Source organism: Penicillium waksmanii (genome assembly GCF_028829765.1).
Source record: "Penicillium waksmanii strain IBT 27052 chromosome Unknown utg000001l:1.0-4852451.0:1.0-4856178.0, whole genome shotgun sequence".
Taxonomy (NCBI): Eukaryota; Fungi; Ascomycota; class Eurotiomycetes; order Eurotiales; family Aspergillaceae; genus Penicillium; species Penicillium waksmanii.
In genome coordinates, this window is record NW_026643248.1 from 4,693,141 (window position 1) to 4,716,138 (window position 22,998).

General features: G+C 48.0%; 6 protein-coding genes across 6 annotated transcripts; 3 read left to right on the top strand and 3 right to left on the bottom strand.

Moving 5' to 3' along the window:
* Positions 1–1,936: 1,936 nt before the first annotated feature.
* On the bottom strand, positions 1,937–5,412 carry N7481_001602 (uncharacterized protein; the record flags this gene model as incomplete). The annotated part of the gene is made up of 3 exons (XM_057260821.1): positions 1,937–4,041; positions 4,103–4,535; positions 4,657–5,412. The coding sequence occupies 3 exons, from the start codon at positions 5,410–5,412 to the stop codon at positions 1,937–1,939; spliced, it is 3,294 nt and encodes a 1,097-aa protein (XP_057128653.1).
* Positions 5,413–6,447: 1,035 nt separating this feature from the next.
* On the top strand, positions 6,448–7,438 carry N7481_001603 (GTP cyclohydrolase I; the record flags this gene model as incomplete). Its single annotated transcript, XM_057260822.1, has 4 exons — positions 6,448–6,530; positions 6,605–6,726; positions 6,781–7,085; positions 7,136–7,438. The coding sequence occupies 4 exons, from the start codon at positions 6,448–6,450 to the stop codon at positions 7,436–7,438; spliced, it is 813 nt and encodes a 270-aa protein (XP_057128654.1).
* Positions 7,439–8,507: 1,069 nt separating this feature from the next.
* N7481_001604 (uncharacterized protein) lies at positions 8,508–9,167 on the bottom strand (the record flags this gene model as incomplete). Its single annotated transcript, XM_057260823.1, has 1 exon — positions 8,508–9,167. The coding sequence occupies one exon, from the start codon at positions 9,165–9,167 to the stop codon at positions 8,508–8,510; it is 660 nt and encodes a 219-aa protein (XP_057128655.1).
* Positions 9,168–18,608: 9,441 nt separating this feature from the next.
* Positions 18,609–19,001, top strand: N7481_001605 (non-ribosomal peptide synthetase; the record flags this gene model as incomplete). Its single annotated transcript, XM_057260824.1, has 1 exon — positions 18,609–19,001. One exon carries the CDS (start codon positions 18,609–18,611, stop codon positions 18,999–19,001), a length of 393 nt encoding a protein of 130 aa, XP_057128656.1.
* Positions 19,002–20,138: 1,137 nt separating this feature from the next.
* N7481_001606 (BCS1 and AAA domain-containing protein) lies at positions 20,139–21,644 on the bottom strand (the record flags this gene model as incomplete). Its single annotated transcript, XM_057260825.1, has 1 exon — positions 20,139–21,644. One exon carries the CDS (start codon positions 21,642–21,644, stop codon positions 20,139–20,141), a length of 1,506 nt encoding a protein of 501 aa, XP_057128657.1.
* An 824-nt stretch (positions 21,645–22,468) lies between these two features.
* N7481_001607 (acyl carrier protein) lies at positions 22,469–22,871 on the top strand (the record flags this gene model as incomplete). The annotated part of the gene is made up of 4 exons (XM_057260826.1): positions 22,469–22,534; positions 22,602–22,682; positions 22,732–22,780; positions 22,831–22,871. 4 exons carry the CDS (start codon positions 22,469–22,471, stop codon positions 22,869–22,871), a joined length of 237 nt encoding a protein of 78 aa, XP_057128658.1.
* Between the last annotated feature and the right edge of the window lie 127 nt (positions 22,872–22,998).

Sequence of the window (22,998 nt, forward strand, 5' to 3'; positions counted from 1 at the left end):
GCTTCCATTATATGCTGCGCCCCACAGATTGTCAAATCTGTTTCGCGCTACCTTGCAAGATCTCTCTAACAAGGCCGACCGTGTCTCGCAGGAGTTCGCCCACTTGTATCCTCTCTGTACCCAGAACAGCCAAGCAACACAGTGTTGTTCCTCCTACTAACCAAAGTACCTCGTCGTTCTCTGTGTGGGTTCAAGCATGCTGGGTCGTGCCGTATCGTTCGCGTTTTTGTTATGACTATGTCGTTTCTGTGTCCTCAGACCCAGCGATATCCTCCTTTCAACAGAGCAGCCCGAGAGCACCCCAAGGGTGTCCTATCCCACGACCCTAGTGTCCACTGATTGTAGGATCTGTTTCGCGGTCGTGTGTCGGGTGGTTTTCAAAGTGTTCCCTTGTCGCCTGTGCGTGGGGTCACGGCCTCTGACCCCTGAGCTCTCGCTCCAGCCCTAGCCCTAGCCAGCGGACAGTGCTGGCCGGTGGTGACTCTTCTTAGCTCTGCGAATACCATCCAGGCAAGGTATTCACAGGTTCCCAGCCGGCACCACGGGGAGGTGAGAGTCGTCGCCGGCCGTGTCTAGATACACACACACACAATTCATTACGCCCGGAGGTATCAAGCCTAGAGGGCACCTATACGCTATTTGATCTTTCCACTGCATACATTTTGTCATAGTCTCATTTTCGAGAGGAAAAGCTGAACCAGCTGCCAAAAACCCCTCTAGCCCATACGACTATGTCCTTAACGATTTCTTCTTCTTGTTGTTGTCGTCATATCCTCTCCCCAAAAGCAATAACCCATCCCTCTGTGACACCGGACCCCCCACGTGTCCATTCTCGATGTAGTTTCGTGAACCTCTTCCCTGAGTAGCGATTTACCGAGAGTACTTCTCATATTAACGCCCGAAGTAGCTGACTGCCTCGCTGGCGGCAACACCAGATAGCAGACGAAGGACTGACGAATCGACATGCTATCGAACCGGTAGGGCAGGTGAGTTATTGTGAACAAAACCCGGTGAGTATAGGTTGAAAATGGGTAGGCAGGTCGGTTGTTCGAAGGCTCGTCGACCTTGCGAAGTTGTCGACGTGTTCTTTTGAAAGCTTCCCGCCGCGTCGTCACAACCAATAAAGGAGTTTCCGCCGGAGTTTCGACTTGGAAAGTTCTCAGCTTCGGTCAGACCTTGCAGTCTAACTTACTGACATCCCTCACCACGAGAAGGCGACTTTCCACGAGGGACGTGTCTAGATACAGTATCTCACCATAAACAAATCGGATGATGCCTTGTATTCTCAGGATTCTTGTCATTGGGGCTCCACATGCTGTGTGTGATTGAATCCAATCCTAGTCCCTCTTTTCCATAACGTATTTGTCGTTTTTCATCTATCGACTACTGCTTTCTCTCTGACTTCATCTTCTATGGAAAGATTAGAGAAGCGAGTTCAAATTTGAGGCCTTAGTTCTTGCATGCCTCTTTTTTGCGTTCATACTTGTAAATTCGCAACATTCACTGCTAACGGCTACAATGCTTCGTTGTCTACTCAATAGGCCATCAGAAATCAAAATAGTTAGCTTTTCAGGGGCTCTATCAAGCCAGGCGCTCGTATTTCACGTTATATACCAGTAAGGTCTCTTCGGTTTGGGTGCATCGCAAATTCCCAGAAATTTACGATCTCGCCATTAGATTCTATGCAATTCGCGTGCAAAACTGCAAATAATGTCGCAAATGGTGCTTTCGGGATGATTGAGCTACGTTGGGCTTGGCAATCAGCCGTAATTTCCAGTAGCGAGCTTTGATTTACCTCATCAACATTTTCAATTCTACCCGGTCGCACATTCGCTATCCGAAACCCCTGTTTGAACAAACATCGAGTGATTTCATCACAACCAAACAGAGCTTACACAGACAGTATACCAATTCCATCCATGAATCTCCTCCTAGCTCAGGCACCCTCAAAGACCAGCAGACTTTGGATTCGGATTCCGCCATAGCCATGTTGGCGTAGTAGTTCTCGGCCGCGATGGATGGGAAATTCGGCCACGACCATGATGCTTATATCCTTCACGCTGACATTGGCCTTCTCTAAAAGCTGTAGAACAGCACAGAGCGTCTTACCTGTGGCAAGTACGTCATCCACTACCACGACTGAAACGTCTCTGCGAATCAGATCTCGGTCCATCTCAATCCAAGTGTCCTCCAACTGGCTGGACACCGAGGAAGAGATATGAGATGTGGATTTGAGCACGGAAACAGTTGGTGGCGGAAGCTTGCCGGCTTTTCGAATTAGCGCCAACGGTCTATCGACGTGCGTGGCTAATGCCGACGCGAAGACAAAGCCGCCAACCTCGCAGCATACAACACTGTGGATGGCGTTCCAATCGCCGATGAATTGGATTCGCATGACAGACGAACACAAGACTAGGCCGCCCTGCTGTTGACATATGTTGAGTACATGACGGAAGTCGACACCTAAGCGTGGAAAGTTGGAGACCGGTCGCACCATGTCAGCTAGTCGCTGAAACCCATCGTCAAAGAAAGGTAACAAATGTGTTCTGGCGAATTTCTCCACCGCAACGCTCCCTGCCTTGTCATTGTCGAAAAGAAAGCTGGGACAATAATTTGCCGGCTCCATACTTGACTCATCCTCCCCATCAACCGCACAAGTTCCATTATAGCCAGAACTACAGTCGCAGCAGCCTCGGCGAATCCGGCGTATTCTTTCATCAGCTCGTACACGAATATCAATCAGCCGGCTCGCTGGCACCAAGTGCGAGAAGGCAGAAACAGGTGCTTCGTCTCTCATACCTGTGATGAGCAAAACATGCACATCTGCTGCACTATTAACCGCTTCGGAAAAGTGCTCTTCTGGCAGCTGAGGTCGATGCCGCACTTGGTCTTTGAAGAATCTAGTCAATTCCGGTCTGTGCTGCTCTTTGTATTCCCGGTCCCGATGGAGACGATCAAAGTCGGCACCGGTAGCCATGGCATACTCTCGCTTGGTCGCATCGCTAATGCTCACCTTCCGCACTGTGAGATTTTGCTGGGTGCATGAGTCTAATAAGGAAGCCCAGACATCGGCGCAATAGTCCTTGCCAGCGCCGCTTTCGCCCGTGACGAGAATGATGAGCTTTGGTGCTATTTGCGCTTCCCGATGCGGGCAAGCATAGGCAAGTACATTGTGCGGATCCAATTTTTGTTTGAGGCGAGCCAGCTCCGATCCATTTTGCCCAAAAGCCGTGGCTGCTAGCATTTTATCTCGCGGGTCAGGCCCAAGATCAGCACTGTATACCCCGCAGCTAAGTGGCATGAGTCTCTTCATAGCCCTGTATACCCATGCCACGGCAGCTTGTGCGGGCTCAGTATGATCCTCTTCGCGAGGCCAGACGCCAGTAATCACACATGCGAAGTTCCAGTCCCTACAGCCAAAGGCAGTGGCATTAGCCGGTACTCCCTGGACTGCAGCACCGCCATGCAAGAGATGGAGGTAACATAAGGGCGTAGGACGAGCCTCAATGACTTTTAACAAAGTCTCGGCGACGGTCTTGTCGATGTTCTTCAAAAATGCACACCGCTTAAATGAGGATGTCTTACCCCCACCGTGCCCGCCGTGCATCTTGGACATGTACATTTCAGCCTCGAAGAGCTCAACACTGTCTACTGTATTGCAACTGTTCTCTGGACCTAAGACTGTGCTTATATGGGCGGATAAAGGTGATACTGAGGTGATCTCATTCGTGACACACTCGAACATAGTAACGCCAAGTTGAATTTGATCAGCTTCGCCGTACAAGTAGGCGTCAACAGAACATATGTGTGGCAAATTCCTAGCTAAACGATCAACAACACTAAGCCAGTGTCTTGATTCGCTTGCATCTTTCATCGGAAGAACCCAGTTTCGAGTGCAATATATTGGCGCCTCGAATGTCCTGAAAGTAACGCTGATTATGATGCCAAAATTGGTCCCGGCGCCTTTGATGGCCCACAGCAGATCATCTTCGTTTTCCGACATCACCGCGTCGGCTGGTCTGTATTGGCTCGGCACATGGCCTATACAGAGTAATTGGCTGAGATTCAATGCTGACCAATAAAACGCCGACAATGGCGTCACAGGCGAGTCCATAGAGCCTTGACAGATGTCCAATTCCTCCTTGTAGCCACAGTCCCGCACCAACACTCGGACGTGATCCCAAAGGTACTGTGATACCGGCTTTCATAGTTTCACGGACAATTTCACCTGACTTGCAGCCAGCTCCCACGATCATCAAAGGGCCAGAGTTGGGGTTACATCCCGTTTCTCCTTCTCCGGTCGCAACAATCTGCATCTGATCAAAAGCACTCATATCAATCGCAACGACATTTGGCCATTGACAGTGACCACTATGGCCGCCACCGATAATAGTCAGGGCCAATTGATGATCGATTGCCCATCGTACACACAGCTGAACTTCTCGAATGCTCTTCGGTCTCACGACTGAGGCGGGCTGGTGGGAGCTAGCTTCACGATTTTTAACCACATTTTCCCCCTGAAACAATGATGGCACCTGTTTTTTTCAACTCTGATAAAGCAATCGAGTTCCTGGTAAAGGTGGTCATGATATTGGGAGAGCTGAAGGAGAGCCGGTTTGAGGGAAGTTTCCCGCGACGGCCTAAGGCGCGACATACTCTTCGCCAATAGTCCTGAACAGTCAATCGCTCTTTCTCATCTACAGTGAAACCTGTAACGAAAGAAGCGAAACAATCCAGTACTTGATCATTGTCTGTCACACATACTGTTCCTGATGGGAAAGTGGCCGTTTGGTGGCACGCTAGTCCATGGAGACGCAGACCGTCACGATGGAAGACAATCACTAGACCGCTTGAAGGCTTTTCGACGAGCATTTCGACGGCCTGCTCAATTATTCCTGTTTTTGGCTCCATACCGTACATGCTATGGCAGAAGATTATGACATCGAACTTCTCGTGGAGGTGTTTTCCACAGGCGCCGGTACTGGCTCTCTCGCTGTGAAGAGAGAACGACATTCTATGGATTTCGGGCAGGCTCTGCAGGCTTGGAAGTGGTGAACCTAACTCAGAAGTAGGGTTTAACCAGCTTTTTATACTTGCTGCAAACAAGTGGTTAGGCTCAAATGCGGCATACTTCCCAACCTTTTCTCGTAGGTGACCCGGTAGGTCCCCTAGCACGCTTATCGGACCAGGACCTATTTCTAGTACTGCGATACGGTCACGCGAGCTTAGAAGAGACGTGATGACGATTGATAGATGTGGGATGATGAACTCTCTGTATGTCCCCCATTCAGAGCCTCGCAGCAAGATATCGAAGCCAGAACTATATTGCTCGTCTGAAATCGGCATTTTTTGACACGAGTCCGATACCTTAACCTGCTTGAGAACCTTGGCTAGATAGTTGAGTGTAGCCATATCGTGTTATCCGGAGTTATGTTTCACCCCTTAAGCTGGGAGGCCTTGAGAAAGGAGTCTGCATGGGGAGGGGTGTTCGCAGTATAAGGAGGATGGCAGGTAAAGCGGGGCTGGAACCCCGGGCCAGCCACAGCGTGCCAACAATCGTGCTTCATGCATACCACGCTGGCACCTCCATACAATTTTCAATAAGTGCCAAGATCAGGCATCAGTATGGGAAGTGCATCGTGTCTTTTTTTCATTGGCGTTTACGCTTAGTCTTTGCGTAAAAAAGCTAGCTGGACAACCTCTGCGTCCCTCACTATGAGTATGCCACGAATCTAAGTAGTAATTCTTCTGCGGAGTTACGTCGCCTACGTAGACAGCTTAGCAGGACAAGTTTCCGGGCAATGCACTGCATACTCTTTCACCCCGGGCACTTACGCAAATGTACCAAAACCGAGTCACTTTTTGGGCAGAAAGAGACATGTTCAATCACGTTGCCGAATGCCTTTCCCCCTGCCTCTGGAACATAAAGGCTAGACAGTCTTACTTGTGAGCTTCCAAGCCTCCTGTGCTAGGATATGATTTGGCCAACAAACGGCAGTACTATCCCAGTACTCTCACGACAGCAACATTCGCAGTACATGAGGCAGAAAAAACCTTGATACGCAACCATTGCCAATATTATAGACCACTCTGATTGGCACAAGTGGCAAATGACTGCTGCCTCACTGTCTTAATTTGTAAAACCAATATTTGACCCCGATTCACCCAGACGACACAGCGAAAACGATCATATGTACGCTGTCAAGGCTCGTCTATAAAGCGCCTCCAGTGCGATTTGGGCTCTTTCGTATCTCTGCGAAATTATATTTCTTTTACTTTGCCCATTTGACTCATATATTCATCACTTCACATTGGATCTTGAGTGAGAGACCACACCTTCGGTGATCGATGAAGCCTCGTGGAATTTATTCTATATATATCACTTCAACTTTTTGTTCAAATCTCTCGTTTCTCTTTGGTACATCTCTGAGGTGGGACACATTGAAGATGAACGAAGATGTTCACTCTGTCTCTGGGACTGATACTCTGGCTGGGGATACTGAAGTGTTCAAAAGCACGGGAAACATGCAGTATGCTACTAGTACAACCCATTCAATACGAGCATATCATGGACTAATCTGGATTTCAAAAGCATTTCACTCAGAAATTCACAGGATAATATCGAAGAAAATGATCTATCCACTACAATCACGAGTCTTGATCACCCAATCACTACAACAAAGACGTGTAGCCCTCCGATCGAGCCCGATGGCCTTAGCTGGCCTCGTAAGTGGGCCCAGATAATTTTCCTGCATCCTTCATTTCTAAACTAAGCCTTAGGTCGTGAAATATCGCAAAGCTTGCAGTTAGCACCAGCAGAAGGTGATAACAGGCTACAGAAGCTCGCGGAGGCTGTGCGCATCATAATTGAGTGTATTGGCGAAGACCTAACACGAGAGGGGTTACGAGAGACTCCCGAACGGTATGCCCGGGCCATGCTTTATTTCACAAGTGGATACAAGCAAAATGTGTACGATCTTATCAATGAGGCTGTTTTCAGTGAAGATCATGACGAGTTGGTAGTTGTGAAAGACATAGATGTCTTCTCTCTTTGTGAGCACCACATGGTTCCCTTCTTTGGAAAGGTCCGTACTTTACATACATTCGTTGCGGATCTCACTGACTGTATGAATAGATACACGTTGGTTACATTCCTGACTGCCGCGTGCTTGGACTTTCCAAGATAGCACGGCTGGCCGAGATGTTTTCTCGCAGGCTTCAAGTTCAAGAGCGGTTAACGAAACAGCTTGCTCTAGCTATATCTAATGCCATTAAGCCTCAGGGAGTGGGTGTCATCATGGAGTCATCTCATCTTTGCATGGAGATGCGCGGTGTACAAAAGGTCGCTAGCAAAACTTTAACTAGCTGCATGCTGGGGTGTATGCGCTCGAATAAAGATTCTAGGGAGGAGTTTCTAGCGTTCTTGCGCAGAAAATAGGGTTTATTTATCTTTCTCTTAGCTAATCGGACAAGAATTGCTAAGTTTACTTTTTCAAGTTCACCTATGATCCCTGTCCCTTCCAAATAGTAACAAGGTTTGTGATCTTCTTGCGGCACTTCCTGGATAGTTCCACTGGCGTGTAAAGCTCTCATATGCATGTAAAGGGTGGACTAGAGATTTTGTTGGGCTTGGGTATGGCTGGGGATATTTCGGTCAGCTACTGATTTTTGAAAACCCAGACTGGACGTCGCAAGGGATCCCAAGAATCAAATCTAATATGGACTTCAAAGTCACATGTGAGACTCCCAATCTTCAACCGCCATCAACCATCACACCGACTAGGGCTTCACAGGCTTCTTTGTAGCTGAGAGATATGAGTTGTAGTATAAAAGGAAATATGGGCATATATATACGTACAAATGCTAAGTTGATCGTATTAGCTTAGTTTTCCATATAGCATCTCAGGGCTAATAGCGAAGCTACGATTCAATTCCTGGTCTACGGCAGGCTCATATCGCAACACAAAGAATTCAATAATACGGTCATCTAATACCTTTGGGCTTAAATTCTAAAGAGAAGGTGAGGTGGGCGTGTAGATTAGGGGACTAGCACTATGTGGAGGAGGCGAAAGTGGCGTATAAATTGGAGAATCAGCTCTGGCCATGCAAGATGATTCTGGGAGCAATTTTGAGATTAGCAGTTGTTGAATTGTGGGAAATACGTGACCATCAATGGATGAAATACCTTGATTTGGATTTTGAGCACTCTCGGGTGAGAAAAAGCCACTACCAACGACACTTGAATGTTTTGAAATATGCGCTGTCTTGTTTGTGCGTTGTGGTTGTTGCAAATTGCGCTTTTGTTTCTTAAAAGCCGCATGAATCGCTCCAAAGCTCCTCTCGTGTTCAAAGTCTGCCAGGAATGCAGCTTGAATTTCTTCCTCGCTCAAATGCTTCCTTTCTGTGAACCAGGAGGGTAAACGCTCTAGGTCTTGAGTTGACCATCGGCGATTACGAGATCTAGCTTTTCTCTGTCAGTCATAGCCGCTTGTACGATATCTATTACGTCACTTACTCGGTTGAGGTCTATTTATGATCTGGACCTCTATAGAGGCTTCAGGAACTAGCGCGTCATTTCCTTCGCTCACTATAGAAGTGGCCGGAGCATCCTGTAGACAGGTCACGGATGACGGGATTCTATCTGTTAGATTGAACCCAACTGGCCCCTGGTAGACTTCTTCTTCGTTGTGCTGCAAGGGCTCTGTGGGGGAAGGACTTGAAAGTGCCGTTGAGGTGTTTCGAGCTATCGTTTCCGGTCGACGATTTTCGGGCGTAGTGTCGCCTTGCAAGGTGAGGCTCGCGTTTTTCTTTGGCTCTGTCAGCGCTGCCACGCGCTCATTATTCCCATCAAATGGGCCCGCACTTCCTCTTCTCTCTGATATTTCTATCCCAGGATTGCTCTGTCCTTCCAGGATTTCAGCTTCTGGAATCAGAGGTGCAGGCCTTCTGGTCAATGACTCATTTTCAGCCAGCTTCTCCCTGTCGTTGGATGGGCTCACGATACTTGGCCGTACTTCTGGGAGGCTATTTTGCCGATCAAAACAGGTCTTGCCACATTCATTTCTCGCTTCCTCAAGGGATTCTCTGCGGTTTCCGCTCTCCTCGCTAGGATTTTCATGCAGATAGGTATGGTTGAAATTCTCTGTTTGTGGATGGGGATGCTCCATCAGGGGCCCCGGTTGGCAACTAAGACCCTGTCGTTTTTCAGAACCTTTCGCGGGCATCCACAACGGTGCATCTGGACGGGTGGCTCGCCGACCATTTCGGCTATGTAGCCTTTTCCTCTGGCCCATTCTCATGGGGACTCTTCCGAGCAGTTTATTCGCCATTATCCTGGAAGCTGGCAGTGTTTTCCTACCGTGGAAACTCCGTCTAGTAAGCTTGCCGGGAAGGCTACTTCGGAATTTCCTCCTGCGCCACATGCGATGCGCTCTTTTGAGTTCCTTCAGGGCTGACCATGCTTTCCCGACTAGAGTCTCTTTATTGGGAACTGCCGCGTACCCTAAGCCTTGATCATGCTGGGCCTGCTCCAAAACTAGGCTTGATGGACATGTATTCGAATGTGTTGATTCTTTCCATTTGTTCAAAATATCTTGAAGCGCTCGAGTTCTCTGGTGAGCCTTTCCAATTATCTTATTGTTGACTTCAATCACTGTGGCTCAGGAATTTGCCGGTCAGTTAAAGCACAATCATTTTTATACCGGATCAGGCGTAACATAACTCACCTTTTGATGCAAGTTGGTTCGAAATTGCAACCATCTTGGCAGTGAACGACAGTGTATATAACTCTGTTTGGACATCTCTCTTGTAGTACCAAGGTTGAATCAATTTCTGTGGTAGGCCGGAAATCATCATATTATGCTGGAAGTCTGACAACTCCGCAGTTGCGTCGAAGTCATGCAGATAATAATGATAGACGCCGGCTTCCTTGTATTCGATCTTGGATTCCTTTGCATTCATAACATCCAGCCAAGTGACAATCTTCCGTATCGTGCCATTTTCGAGCTGGGTGACTTTCGGGCTTGGAGAACCAAAGATGGCATCTATCCCTTTCATAAGATTGACACTGATCATCGGGGCATTGTAAATGACCGCGAGGCTCGCATTTTTTTCAAATTGATCCAATATGTCCTGGGATTCGTCTAGGGTAAGGCAAAGTCTTTCTTGCAGCGGTTGGAACTGCTCCAGGAGACTTTCTCTTAGCTCCAAGAAATTGCCTCCTGGGCGGTGATTTAGGCTTTGATTTTTTTTCGGAGGACATAGATTCAGTCTTGCGACTGGTGGAGTCTTGATGGTGGCGGTTGGCTGTAGGCTCGTGATGATCGTGGTATTCTTCTGTTCTTCTGGAAAGTCATAGAGATCAGCAGGTGTTGGTGCCTTACATCGAGATTCGTTACCTACCTGGTGGGACCAGAGAAAAATGTGGTGGGTATGAGGCGGAGAAAAAAAAGTTATTTTCTCAAAAGTCGATGATGGGTAGGAAATTTATAGCCCATGAATTTCTGGTCATGGAAGATGACCGCTCTGAAAAGCATAGGAGATCACGGGCCAGTCTATTTGACATGGCTATGCCGAAGCCAACGTTGGCAGCACGGTTAGATCACTTTACTGATGATGAAGCATCACTGAAATCAACGTTGGAACATCAATGACTCTGCTAAGATTCCCTATGCATATCACGCTCTAGAGTTAAGACTGCCGATATGCTGTTCTGAGACTATCTGCTGCCCTAATCTCGCGACATCAATGGGGCCTCATTGTGAAGATAGATCGCCTTTCCTCGGGTTGCTTACAGTAAGCCGTCGCTCAGCCGCTGCTGGCGCCTCCTGCCGCACTTTCAAAGCATTGTCTTTGCATTATATAGCATCGTTCGAGTAATGTGATGGAGATCTGAACCTTTGTTAAAGCGTACGTCCAAATGCGAGAGATAATCCTGAAATGCTGTGTTCAAACGAAGTAACCGCTTTTCTTAACACATCTCGAAGACTACAAGTATTGAAGTCAATTAAAGAGAAATACATGGGAAATCAATGTTTAGAGTACATAAAGTTTTTTTTGCTTGGGCTGACCATGTTCAGGTACATGCCGCAATTCAATATGGTCCCGAACATAAACCGAACCGGCCCACGTACCACGCCTCACGGAAACTCAATCTGCAAGAAATGCATCACCTCGGAGATCAAGTCCTGCTCGATACCTCCAACGAGTCGCTTGATCACGTCAGTGGGTATCATCGATCGTACTTGTAGTTGTGTGCGAAGAGAGAGCTCGGGTAAACGAGGATGAGAGGGAACAGCCTGCTGTGGCTGCACTTGCACCCTGCTTGACTTCGGCAGGGTTTTCTGTAGGAATTCAAAGAGACGACAGAGACTCTCTACGCGATAGTCGTCGCTGATACGAAGGCAGAATTTGATGGCAGCATAATTCTTCTCAAGCAGACTATCTCTGTCTTGGGCCAAGCGATGAACAGCGGCGTGGCGACTGCCGGCGATCGAATGGCGCAAGTTCTGAACAGTGGTGATATTTTCACCATGTTGCTCAGACGAGATATTCGATCGGTTTCTAGCTAAGAATTTGAAGAACTTATGCAGCTCCAGTGCCTCGGGCATGTCCATCCAACAGCAAAAGACTGTGGTTGAAGCCATTTTTGAACAAATTGGAAAGCGGAATGCTCGAGGTGGCGTTGCAGCGTTTGGAGGATCAAATGTTGTGCTCGAAAAGGGATAGACGTCACATGAAGTCCTAGGATGGGAAACAAGACCTCTATAAAACTCTACCGATCGTGATTAGCGAAGGCACTCTAGTCTCTTGTTTTAGCTTACCCTTAGCTTCCAGTCCCCGGCTCTGTGTCAAAAACGATTTCAAGGACCTTCGACAGTCAATTGTGGAATTATTCAATTTTGAGAGGATCGCGAGGTCATTCACCGGTAGCTGATTGACTGTGGAGACCAATGATGGATAGCGGTGGAGTCTCTATTGGAGCGCGACGAAATCATTTTCCGACGACGGACTCGGCGTCGACATCTCTTCATCGATGGTACCTCGGCCGCCTTGTGGACGTGGGTACACGAAGTGCCCTGGTCATCCTGTGCTGGCAAGTGAAATAAAGATTTGGGCGGCATGACGCGTTGCAGTGACTGCGACTTGTGACGGAAAATATGTCGGCTAGGCTGAGGGAATTTTTTTTTCTCTCACGGGGCGAGAACAAAACTTTTGCAGGCGAAAAATTCTGCGGATGGGCAACCGATTTGCCAAGGCGAGTCTTCCATGGAACGACTCTACATATTAGCTGCGTGAAAACCGTTTCACATCGTTGAGCAATGTTGAGACCAATGATTCGCAAATCGATTGGCTACGGTCCGAGCGAATATTGGCAGACTTCTGCTGCCACGAGAAATTAAGCCGCCAGGGCGACTAGCCCATGGCATGCCACTTCAGTCTAAACCTCATACCAACTGCGTTGCAGGCCGTTTAAGCCAGGTGAATCAATGTTGATGAGGCAAATGATTTGTCACACATAGCTTCGTATCAACCACGGCTCCGGGTGGATCCAGCCACTCCACCCGCTCTCCACTCCAAACTCTTGAAATTTCTTATTTCAACGTTGATAAACCGCCTCAACACCCACGAAATTAGGCTCGCCCAGTGCGAATTTGAAGTCAAAATCTCTGAACTCGGCAAAATGTACGCAAGTGGTCGCTGCCGCAACCCCTACTCAGAATAGCATAAAAGACGCTCTTTTCCCGTCAAAATGAAGAGCAGGACTTTCCTCCTCACACTCCGGGCCTCGCAGCCTTGGGGTGTCTTTTGCAGGTAAGATCTGCGTTACCAAGTACTCTTCGCAGGACGGGCTCTGCGTGATCAAGTGTGCCTCGCGGGACGGGCCCCGCGTCATCAAGTTTGCCTCGCAGGAGACCGCTGCGATACCAAGTTCTCTGCAGGAGACCGCTGCGTCACCAAGTTCTTCGCAGGAGAGTGCTGCGTCAACAAGTTCTCCCTCGCAGCAATGAGCCCTGTGTTGTACAAATGCGCTCCCTCACAGCCAATGAGCCCTGTGTTGTATAAATGCGCTCCCTCACAGCCAATGAGCCCTGTGTTGTACAAATGTGCTCCCTCACAGCCAATGAGCCCTGTGTTGTATAAGTGTGCTCCCTCACAGCCAATGAGCCCTGTGTTGTACAAATGTGCTCCGCGGGGACCTCCGCGACATCAAGAGCCTCCGCAGGGGGACGCTGCGAAACCAAGGGAGACCCGCAGGAGACCGCTGCGATACCAAGTTCTCCGCAGGAGACCGCTGCGTCACCAAGTTCTCCGCAGGAGAGTGCTGCGTCAACAAGTTCTCCCTCACAGCCCATGAGCCCTGTGACTGTAAAAACGCGCTCCCTCACAGCCCATGAGCCCTGTGATTGTAAAAACGTGCTCCCTCGCAGCAATGAGCCCTGCGTTGTAAACATGGGCTCCGCAGGGACGCCTGCGTTACCAAGAACCTCCGCAGGAGACCGCTGCGACACCAAGTTCTCCCTCACAGCCCTGAGCCCTGTGATTGTATAATATTGAGCTTCCATGCAGCCTTGAGCCCTGCGTTATCAAATTTGCGCTCGTTAGGCGACCCGTGGCGCCGCGGTGCTCGTCCTAATCCTCTGGCGTTTGCAGGCACCTCTTCGTGGTGTCAGAGACTAGTATTCGGGGGAGTCCTCGAAGAAGCCAAGACCTGCTCCAAAGAATCAAAAGACTCAAGAATCCTCTAAAGGGGCTTTGTGTATGCGCACTTCAAGATTTAATGTACTGTAGACTCCATCATGCGTAGCCACGATTAGCGCAGTGTGCTTTGTAGCCTTCGATCTCGCTCTGATGTTCGAGGATAGGCATCTGCTTCCACGGAGCAAGGAGTAGAGCATTCAGTCACGGACCGGTTGGAATCGCGGTGTATGATAGCATGGTGGCCATTCTGGGTATCGATTGAAATCGACAGTAGTTCATTGGTATGAATGCTTGTCTCTGCTGGCTAGCAGTCGCAGCGGGATTGCCCGGATGTAGGGAGGCGCAAGTATTGTGGACATCGAGGATGGTGCGTGTTGAGGGTACGAATGGTGAGGGGGGAGGATTCGGGGGCGGTGATTGACGGTGATTGACGGTGATGGATTGTGGGTTGATGGTGAGGGCCAAGGTTGAGTGAGGGTTGAGTGAGAGCTGGTGATAACGGGGCCGGACCAGTGGGTCCCTCTGTTGATGTGCAGTGCAGGTGACTCCCGGGCGGTGAAGTGGCGGCCAACGGTAACCCCCGTTCCCGTTATAGTGGGGATCTTTGTTCCTCACGAATGCAAAAGTTGATATACAGTGCGAAACGATGATTTCTACCTACTGGATTCGATATGATAGTACATACGCCGGTCGTTCTTCTATACAGTGGAATTCGAAAACAGATTCCCCCCGAAGACACACTCGTTTTCTTTCCCAGCGACCCACTAGAGTGTCAACCCCGGATCGCCCTGTTTCATGTCGCTCTAACAGCCAATCACAGCTACTAAAGTTCCTAACAAGGGGCTTTCAGGCCAAATTAAGCTTAAAGTGGGGCGTTGGGAAAGAAAGCGTATGTGTCTTCGAGGGGAATCTGTTTTCGAATTCCACTGTAACGCCGAATGACTGGATAGCTGCACTCATCTACTGCTCACAGACTTCCCTATCGAGCGTGGATAAGCTGGGGGTTATACAACAGGTCAGTTTAAACACAATTGCATGGCAATTCGGGGTGAGTTCATACCAAAGAGTAGCCGGCAGAGACGAAAAGCGTTCCATCTTCTTTGACTCAGAGTGGCAAAGGAATGCTTGAGAACAACTGCTCTGCTGGCGAGAGATAGGATTTTTATAGCATTGTAGCCAGTGATTCTGCTTGCGTCGATGCAATGAATAGCGTGAATTTTGAGGGCACAAACACAGATGACTCTCAAATTGCAGCTAGTTCAACATTTCATCATTGATTTAATGCAGCACTCGAAGGCTTTGTATCTTTTCCTGATGATCCAGCATATGAATTGCTTTTCTCATTGTTAGTCTTGTTTAAACAGTCGCGATTGTTTAAACAGTCGCGAAAATGCCGCAGAGACGCCCCGATGACGCGTATCAACATTCACCACCATGTGTCCGTACGTTATTGCGATGGGTGGGGCGGCAACCTTCACTAACTGATGATGAGCGCATTATTTTACTCGAAGATTGCCCCATCAATAACAAACAACCGTCAAGCGATGCTTCACTCCTGGCTACCTACTAGCCCAAACGCATAATGTTCTATGTTCAAGCAGATACAAGCTACGGTGAAGCTTTGGACTGATTCGCACAGCCCACCTCTCACCAAATAGTTCCTTGAATAGTGAGTGAGCTACTAGATCGATCATGTTTCCGTAGAACAATTGTCTCTGTCATCGGCCTCGACTTTGCGCATGGCAATACCCATATTAATCCCCTGGGAACTAAGTGGACACGGGAAGGTGCGTACTACTACCAAATATGAGACAATCAGTGCCTTGAGTGGCCCACATACGCACAAATATTCAGTGAAATGATTGGTTAATAGCTGGCCATGACTCCCAGGAGCTTGTGGGTCGTCAATATTAATGCTATCACTAGATACTATGAATACAATGATATCTACCGAGGAATAATGAGCTAATCGATACCGTGGACAACCCATATAATTACGCCACATAGCCTCAGTAGAAATGATTGGTCCAAATTTGGCTATGAGCTCCTAGGAGCCTGAGGCTACCATTCTACCCGCCATCATTGGATAGCGCTGATACAATGATGTCCATACAGTACCCATGTCTCCATTCTTATGAGCCCGAGATAGAAACAACATTACAAGCTGACCTCTGAGATTCAGGTGTAGCCTTTGCGGATATGTTTGAACTATAAACATTTTGAGTAGACCAGATAAAACTCTACCGTACTATTCATGGAGGAATCAATCAGAGTACGAAAACGGACAGGGTCTCTTACGAGGCCCCTGCCAGAACTCGTGGTCAAAAAGTTGTACTGTATCAATTACGGAGGAAGTTTTAATATGAGATAATATCTGGCGTTTCTGCTGACAGTGCCTCATGGCCATAAAATGGAGTTTTATTTACTGCGCAAAGAATCGTTCCTTCACCATCAGCGTCCAGACCACTGCTGCTTTTTGGCCTGATCCAGTTCCCCCGTCACCTTATTGTACACATTGTACAAGGTCCATGAATAATTGCGCAGAGTTTCGAGTTCAGAAGTAAGATTGCGCCGATCGTGTTCAAGCAGCGATACCTGCTCCTTGATTTGGCAAAATAAATGATAGAAACGTGCTCTTCCCTAGTGCCCTCTTGGATTCTCAAGGGAAGGTATTCAGACTTAGTAGGGGTATTTTGATTGTGCACAGTAGACTCACGGTAGCGCCCGGAACGGAGATCAGAGGCGAGTGCTGTGGACGATATGTGTCTGTTGGTAATTGTAGTAGTTCAGAGGTATGAATTGTGTGGTTATTCGGAGGGAAATATTAGGCTATATATATACAACGAGAAGAACAAGTTGATTGGAAATCAACTTGGTTCTTCGTATAGATATCTCGGGATTAATTCCGATGGTTCGGCTTGGTTCCTGATCTGCACCAGCCTCATATCACAACACATATATGTGATTCCAGACGCATGCTGCTACATACATTATTGGCGGTAAAATAGGAAACGAATCATCAGAATATCAACAGTAACAAGTTAATTCTTTCAATATTCTCTCAAGTATCATTTTATATTGGCATGATCAAATGAAAGACACTTCTGGAGCTCAAACCGCCGATCTGGCTGGGTACTTGCTCGGAATAACGGTTGGTATGATATTCTGGGAAAATGGTGCTTATAGTTGAGCAAAGTTTGTTCCGCCAGCACGTGTCCCTTATTTGGTCTAGTGGAACTTGCCTCATTTACTTTCTAACGACGGTTCGGGTTCGATTCCGGCAGGGTACATTCAATTGAACTTTCGTCAGAACAACGGATCTCGCTCATGCAGACAGCCACAACAGGCTGAAATCCAATGCATCCATTTCCACCTCAATATTATTTCCAGTTACCGAGGACTGCACATACCTGCCATCAGCGTATTTTGGTATTGAGCATAGACAACGAGAGACGAGGCAGCAGGCGTTAGCTTGATCACGTACGCGATGGTCCAAGAGCAGTTCGTACCGGAGGGAAAGGGACGTGGTCGCAGTTGGCGGTTACGGTACAACTCAGACCAGTTGGCCATTGACAACTGGAGTGAGCCGGCAGCAGCTCTAGGGGTGCTTACAGTGGTTTTACGGAGGCCTTCGGGGGTAGCTATGGGGGGGTTGGCGTAGGCTCGTCGGTGGTGCCGGCATTGGATCGTTGGTTGGAGTAGTTGGATATATGCTTGTAAGACGTATTTTCCTGTCACAAAACAGATATCAGCACTTGCTAAAGGTGTATGGACTAGTATGCATTCAGGACGAATGATATCAAGCGGAACCAATTCAGGATAAAAGGAATGAATGATTGAATCGAAATAAGCGTGCGATCGAGGGCAGGTTGAAATACCCCCCGTATGTCCGTATACTCGGTGGTTATTACACCGAGGTTGCTAGTTGAACCAATTTACCATACAAAACACAAAGAAATGTGGGTTCCTGGGTAATCAATCGCTTGCTAGTGGTAAAATACCACTCGATGCGCTGACAAAAAGTCTCACATGCTACATTTAATTTCTTGTGGCTGTCAATCTTAGATGGCTCACATGTTTCCACAATTGGGTTCTTGAAGTCTTCACGAACACCGATTTGGTGCACACGACGTAGAAATGGTCGATGATCATGACGTTTCTCAGACATCGAGCTACTCCAAGGGTGAGCATTAACGTGAGAATACTCTGAGATTGACCAAAGTGGGCGGGGTAGTCAGATCAAGAACTGAGCATGCTTGGGTGGTCAAAAAATCTGATTGGTAACATATCTCAGCATCATTGTAATAAAGAATAATTTCTTACATGTCACAACGTCTCTTCCAGGTAGACATAGCCCGAGACAGACGGCGGCTTGTGATTTGATATGCTATCGACGCTGTTCAACACGGGAGTGACGGCTTGCTTTGTGACGTACGGGGCGTGAAATTGCCTTGAAACACCAGATGTCGAGAAAGAGGAGCAGGAGTACTGTTCTGATGCGGTGATGTCACTAAAAAACAGGAACCCAAAGGACTGGCAATGGCGCCTGGGCTATATATGACATAGAAGGGGCGTATTAGCGATAGCAATGTATGTACCGTTCAAATTCAATATCACATTGATGGATTGGAAACACACAGGCTACCTCTGATTCAAGTGATCATGTGATCATCGTGGCCAAGGCTCGTGGAAGATAGTATTGTCAACCCAACAACGCTGGGAACAGACCCCGCCGATTTCGCTGGACATCAGGTGATCTATTTGGATACAATGGCGATGGTTCCCTGGTCTTTCTTGGGCGCCGGGACTCCCAAATCAAGATCAGAGGCCAGCGGGTAGAGCTGGGAGACATCGAAAGTCATGTCCGTCGAGCCATTGGGATTATGAGTGATGAACATGCAGCCAACATGCAAGTGGCAGTGGAATACCTTCATTTGGATGGGTCATTGGATAAGTCGCTTGTTGCATTCGTCATTCTGGAGAGAGATTCATCGATGTTGTCTTCCGATGATTTCAACAGTACCGTTCAGCGCATAGCCGCCCAGACTACAGAGCAGCTTGCAGGAAAGCTCCCTATTTATATGCTGCCGTCTGCGTATATACCCATTCAAAAGATGCCAATCTCTACTACTGGCAAAATTGTCCGACGTCAACTCCAGCAGATTGGAACCTCATTCAGCATCTCTAATGTTTGCAGACTCTCTGGGAAAGCCACCAGAATGCGCATGCCAGAATCAGAAACTGAAATACTGATGCAAGGTCTATGCGCAAAGGGCTTCCAGATCGACCGAAACCGATAACTGCTGATGATAACTTCTTCCAATGGGGTGGTGACTCTATTGGGGCGATGCGGCTTGTAGCCTTGGCGCGATATGGGGACGTTTCCTTCTCCATCCGCGACGTATTCCAGCATCCTGTTCTTTTTGATTTATGTGGTCAGTGTCGGACTGGAGTGGAAAGGACTGATTTATGCTAGATTATGTTTCATGAGTGCAATAAACGTTTAATTCCTTGCTCTTTTGTATGCTGCTAGCTGTCGGGCTTCTAGAGTGCTCTCAGTTGCTGCTCGTTATGACACTTTGGATCTCATCGGGCTTCGTCTTGGTCCCAATGCTTCAATTTACGGAGGTCGGAGAACATCTTGGACCACAAAGCCTCTATGCGAATTGTAATTGAATATAAAAAGGTGAGTGTATGCTATGATGAAAAACACCCAAACAAGAACAGCCAGGGCCTATAACAAATTGAACCCAGTTCCATCAACGCTGGGATATAAAAAGATGAATATATATACGAAAAGACTAAAACGAATGCGCGGTCAATGCGTGCATGACAAACGACAGATACCAACCCCTTGCGACGCAATTGACATGAACGAAGATCCCCAAACGGCAATGCAAGTGCCTAGGCTAAGGTGGGTCATGATGAGAATGCTCGCTATAGGAAGGGAGTAAATGCAAGAGTGTGAGGGTGAGGTGGGAAAGAGATTGGGGGGGGTGTGGGGGGGAAGAGTTGGTGGTAATTCCGATAAATAGAGCGGGTTTAGACCCTGACGCGTCGCGCATCGAAGTATCCCAATTCACAGCCGTGTCATTAACACCCACAAAGCGAGCCGCATCTTCCAAAAGCTCCCAAGACCGAATTGGATACAAACCAACAATCTTCCTACCGCGTTGAAGGCGAAGCCGACTAGTCGGGCAATTCGACCCCTCGCTCGCTCCTGCAGACAGTGCCGACGATGTAGGCGGTTGCTGCGTAGAGCCAGATGAATGTTGATGAATGTTGATGGCCCTTGATGCATCTCGCCACACGATTGCTGCAAGCAAGTACGAAGATCTTACCACAAGGGAGGAACTGGAGACTGAGGCTTTGCCCGGCTTAGTCTACGTTCCTTTTGGCATGATATAATTACATACAGACGCTGTTCATCAACCCAGTTAATTATATTCCATTTCCTTAACCCAGCTACTAATATTGTCACACGCTTCGTCCGGCTGCCGTTTATACCGCAAAAGAAAACCTTGTACTTCTGCAAGGCTGAACCGCCCCTCAGACAGGCGTCCCGCAAAGTGCCCTGCAAGCTCATTCAGCTTCTCGGTTTGCCCGTTTTCCTGTCCTGTAGGGGCTGCTGTGTTCTGAAACACGTCGCTATATATGCTCAAGAAGAGGTTTCGCAGCTCCTCTTGAGACGGAAGCCCAAATCGAGTATGTATGTCCACACGACCCGGTCGAATAAGTGCGCGGTCCAAACGCTGCGGCACATTGGTTGTCATGATCAAGATGCGGCCTTCGTGGGATGAGACGCCGTCGATTGCGTTCAATAATCCAGATAGAGAGATTGCCGATGTACCTGCCGGCGTTGCCCTCCCGGCTCCCATGGTAAATTGCGCGTCTGACCTGGGCTGAGTACCATCTTGACTAGGTACCAGGTCACATCTGCTGAGCCCTGCGGCATCGACATCCTCCAACAGCACTACGCACCGCGTGGGTACCTCAGAGAACAGCCGGATAAACTGTGGTTCTGTCATAGTCGGGTCTAGCAGACTCAACACATATATATCCAAGCCGAAGACACCGGCAATCGCGGATGCAAGGCTCGTCTTGCCAGTGCCCGGAGGCCCAGAAAACAAATAACCACGTCTATACGGAATGCCATGGTTGGCATACCACTGTCTTGTATGCGGATGAAGGTACTCGTTGATATCCCGCAGGATAGTTTGCTTTTTGTGCTTGTCAAGGATGATGGTAGATATGTCCCGAGACGGTCGCGAAGTGACTGAGCTCCACCGGACGACGTCGCGAGAGTTATGCCTGGTGCGATAGACTGTGGTGCTAGATACGGAGACTTTACAACCGTACGCGCGGACTTCGTCGAGGAACTTCTTGATCGGAGAGAGGGAAAGGCTGAGACACTGCAACTTCAACTTAGACTTGCCTTCCACTGATGGAATGCGACCGGTGACTTCAGGACTTTTCGTTGCATGGTCGAAAAGTATCCATGTTCGCTTGAAGCGAAAGAGACGGGACCCGTGGAAAGGTTTGAGCTCAACAAACGATTTGTCGTCTACCTCTCGGTAGCTGACTAGTCTATCAAAATCTAGTTTTGATGGCGATGATTGTATTAGCGCATTGTCGCTGTCGGAATTGTTAAGGGTTTGTGCCAGGACGGAGAGGAAGTTGCGATGCCGAAATTCATGATCGTTCATCCAGCGAATGATATCATCGTAGAGAGGATCATCTTCCTCTACATGTACCGTCGATAAGCATGTCTTCTCGGCGTAGCTATATATTATAGCTCCGGCGGAGCGGAGCGAGGCTATGAGACCGATCACAATGAGCCCAAAATTCACAAAGACAAGAGGATCCAAGTTTAGAGTGGTGTGAACATAGTCCAGGAAAGAGTGGAATACACCAGACACTGGGAGATGAGCCGACGAGATCATTTCATGCAATATGAGACGAATCTCAAACGATCTGATCGCTGAACGAATTCAACTTTGCCCGATGATGTGGCTTAGCGCCAAACCCGACATTTACAGCCCGACCATCCCAGTCCCCCCCCTTTTGAAGCAAAACCAGTAGCGGTGGGTATTTAATCTTATTTGGCTTCTGGTGCGAATTGAGATCTGTACAGTGTGGACCCCTGGATCAGTGGAACTGCTTGCCTGACGTCACTGTGCATTATGTAGCACCCAATAGTAGGGTGAATCTTGCGAGGAATTCTAGCCACCCCCTTGCGAAGATCACTGCTCAAAGTGAACCGTCGATCGCATGCAACCTTGCAAGCAACTATTGGAAAGTTTGTTTCCAATCAGGGATCTAGGTTTAATATAGATCCTACCATCCCAACCCCCCCCTTTTAAAGCCAGTAGCGGTGGGTATTTAATCTTATTTGGCTTCTGGTGCGAATTGAGATCTGTACAGTGTGGACCCCTGGATCAGTGGAACTGCTTGCCTGACGTCACTGTGCATTATGTAACACCCAATAGTAGGGTGGATCTTGCGAGGAATTCTGGCCACCCCTTGCGAAGATCACTGCTCAAAGTGAACCGTCGATCGCATGCAACCTTGCAAGCAACTATTGGAAAGTTTGTTTCCAATCAGGGATCTAGGTTTAATACAGATAGCCCCTGCGTTAGGTAAGCTAGAATGGTAACACTTGAAGAACAAAACTATTTTATGTATCGTAGCCATGTCCGAGGTTTGACTTTAATTCCAATTTCAACCCTCTTTTCACTTCCTTGAGATCTGTCATACAGCCTGCAAAATGCCAACCATAGAGTCCAGAGTCAAAAACATAGTTGTGGAGCAACTGGGAGTGAAGCCAGAGGAGGTATATTTTTCACAAGCTTCGATATAAAAGCAACTCTCTGCTTTGGCATTTTACTTACCGTCTCTAGGTGGTAAATTCTGCCAGTTTCGTGGACGATCTTGGAGCCGATTCGCTTGATATGGTGGAGATAATCATGGCTCTCGAGGAGGTATGAGCTCTATTTAGTATCGGTTTTACTATGCTGATAAAAATTATAGGAGTTTGATACAGAAATCCCGGATGAAGAAGCTGAGAAAATTACCACTGGTAACAATCTGATTTCTTTGAGGGAAGTGAGTTCGGCTAACCATATACAGTCCAGTCTGCTATTGACTTTATCAACGGTAGTCAACAGTAGTCAAGCTTAGTATTCCGGTCTTGGCTTGCCGAGTATTTATTTTTATTTTTTAAATAAAAATAGATTTGTCTCACGAATTCCTGTATGAACATTATTCTTTAATCCAAGGAGAGAAGTGGGGCAGGGA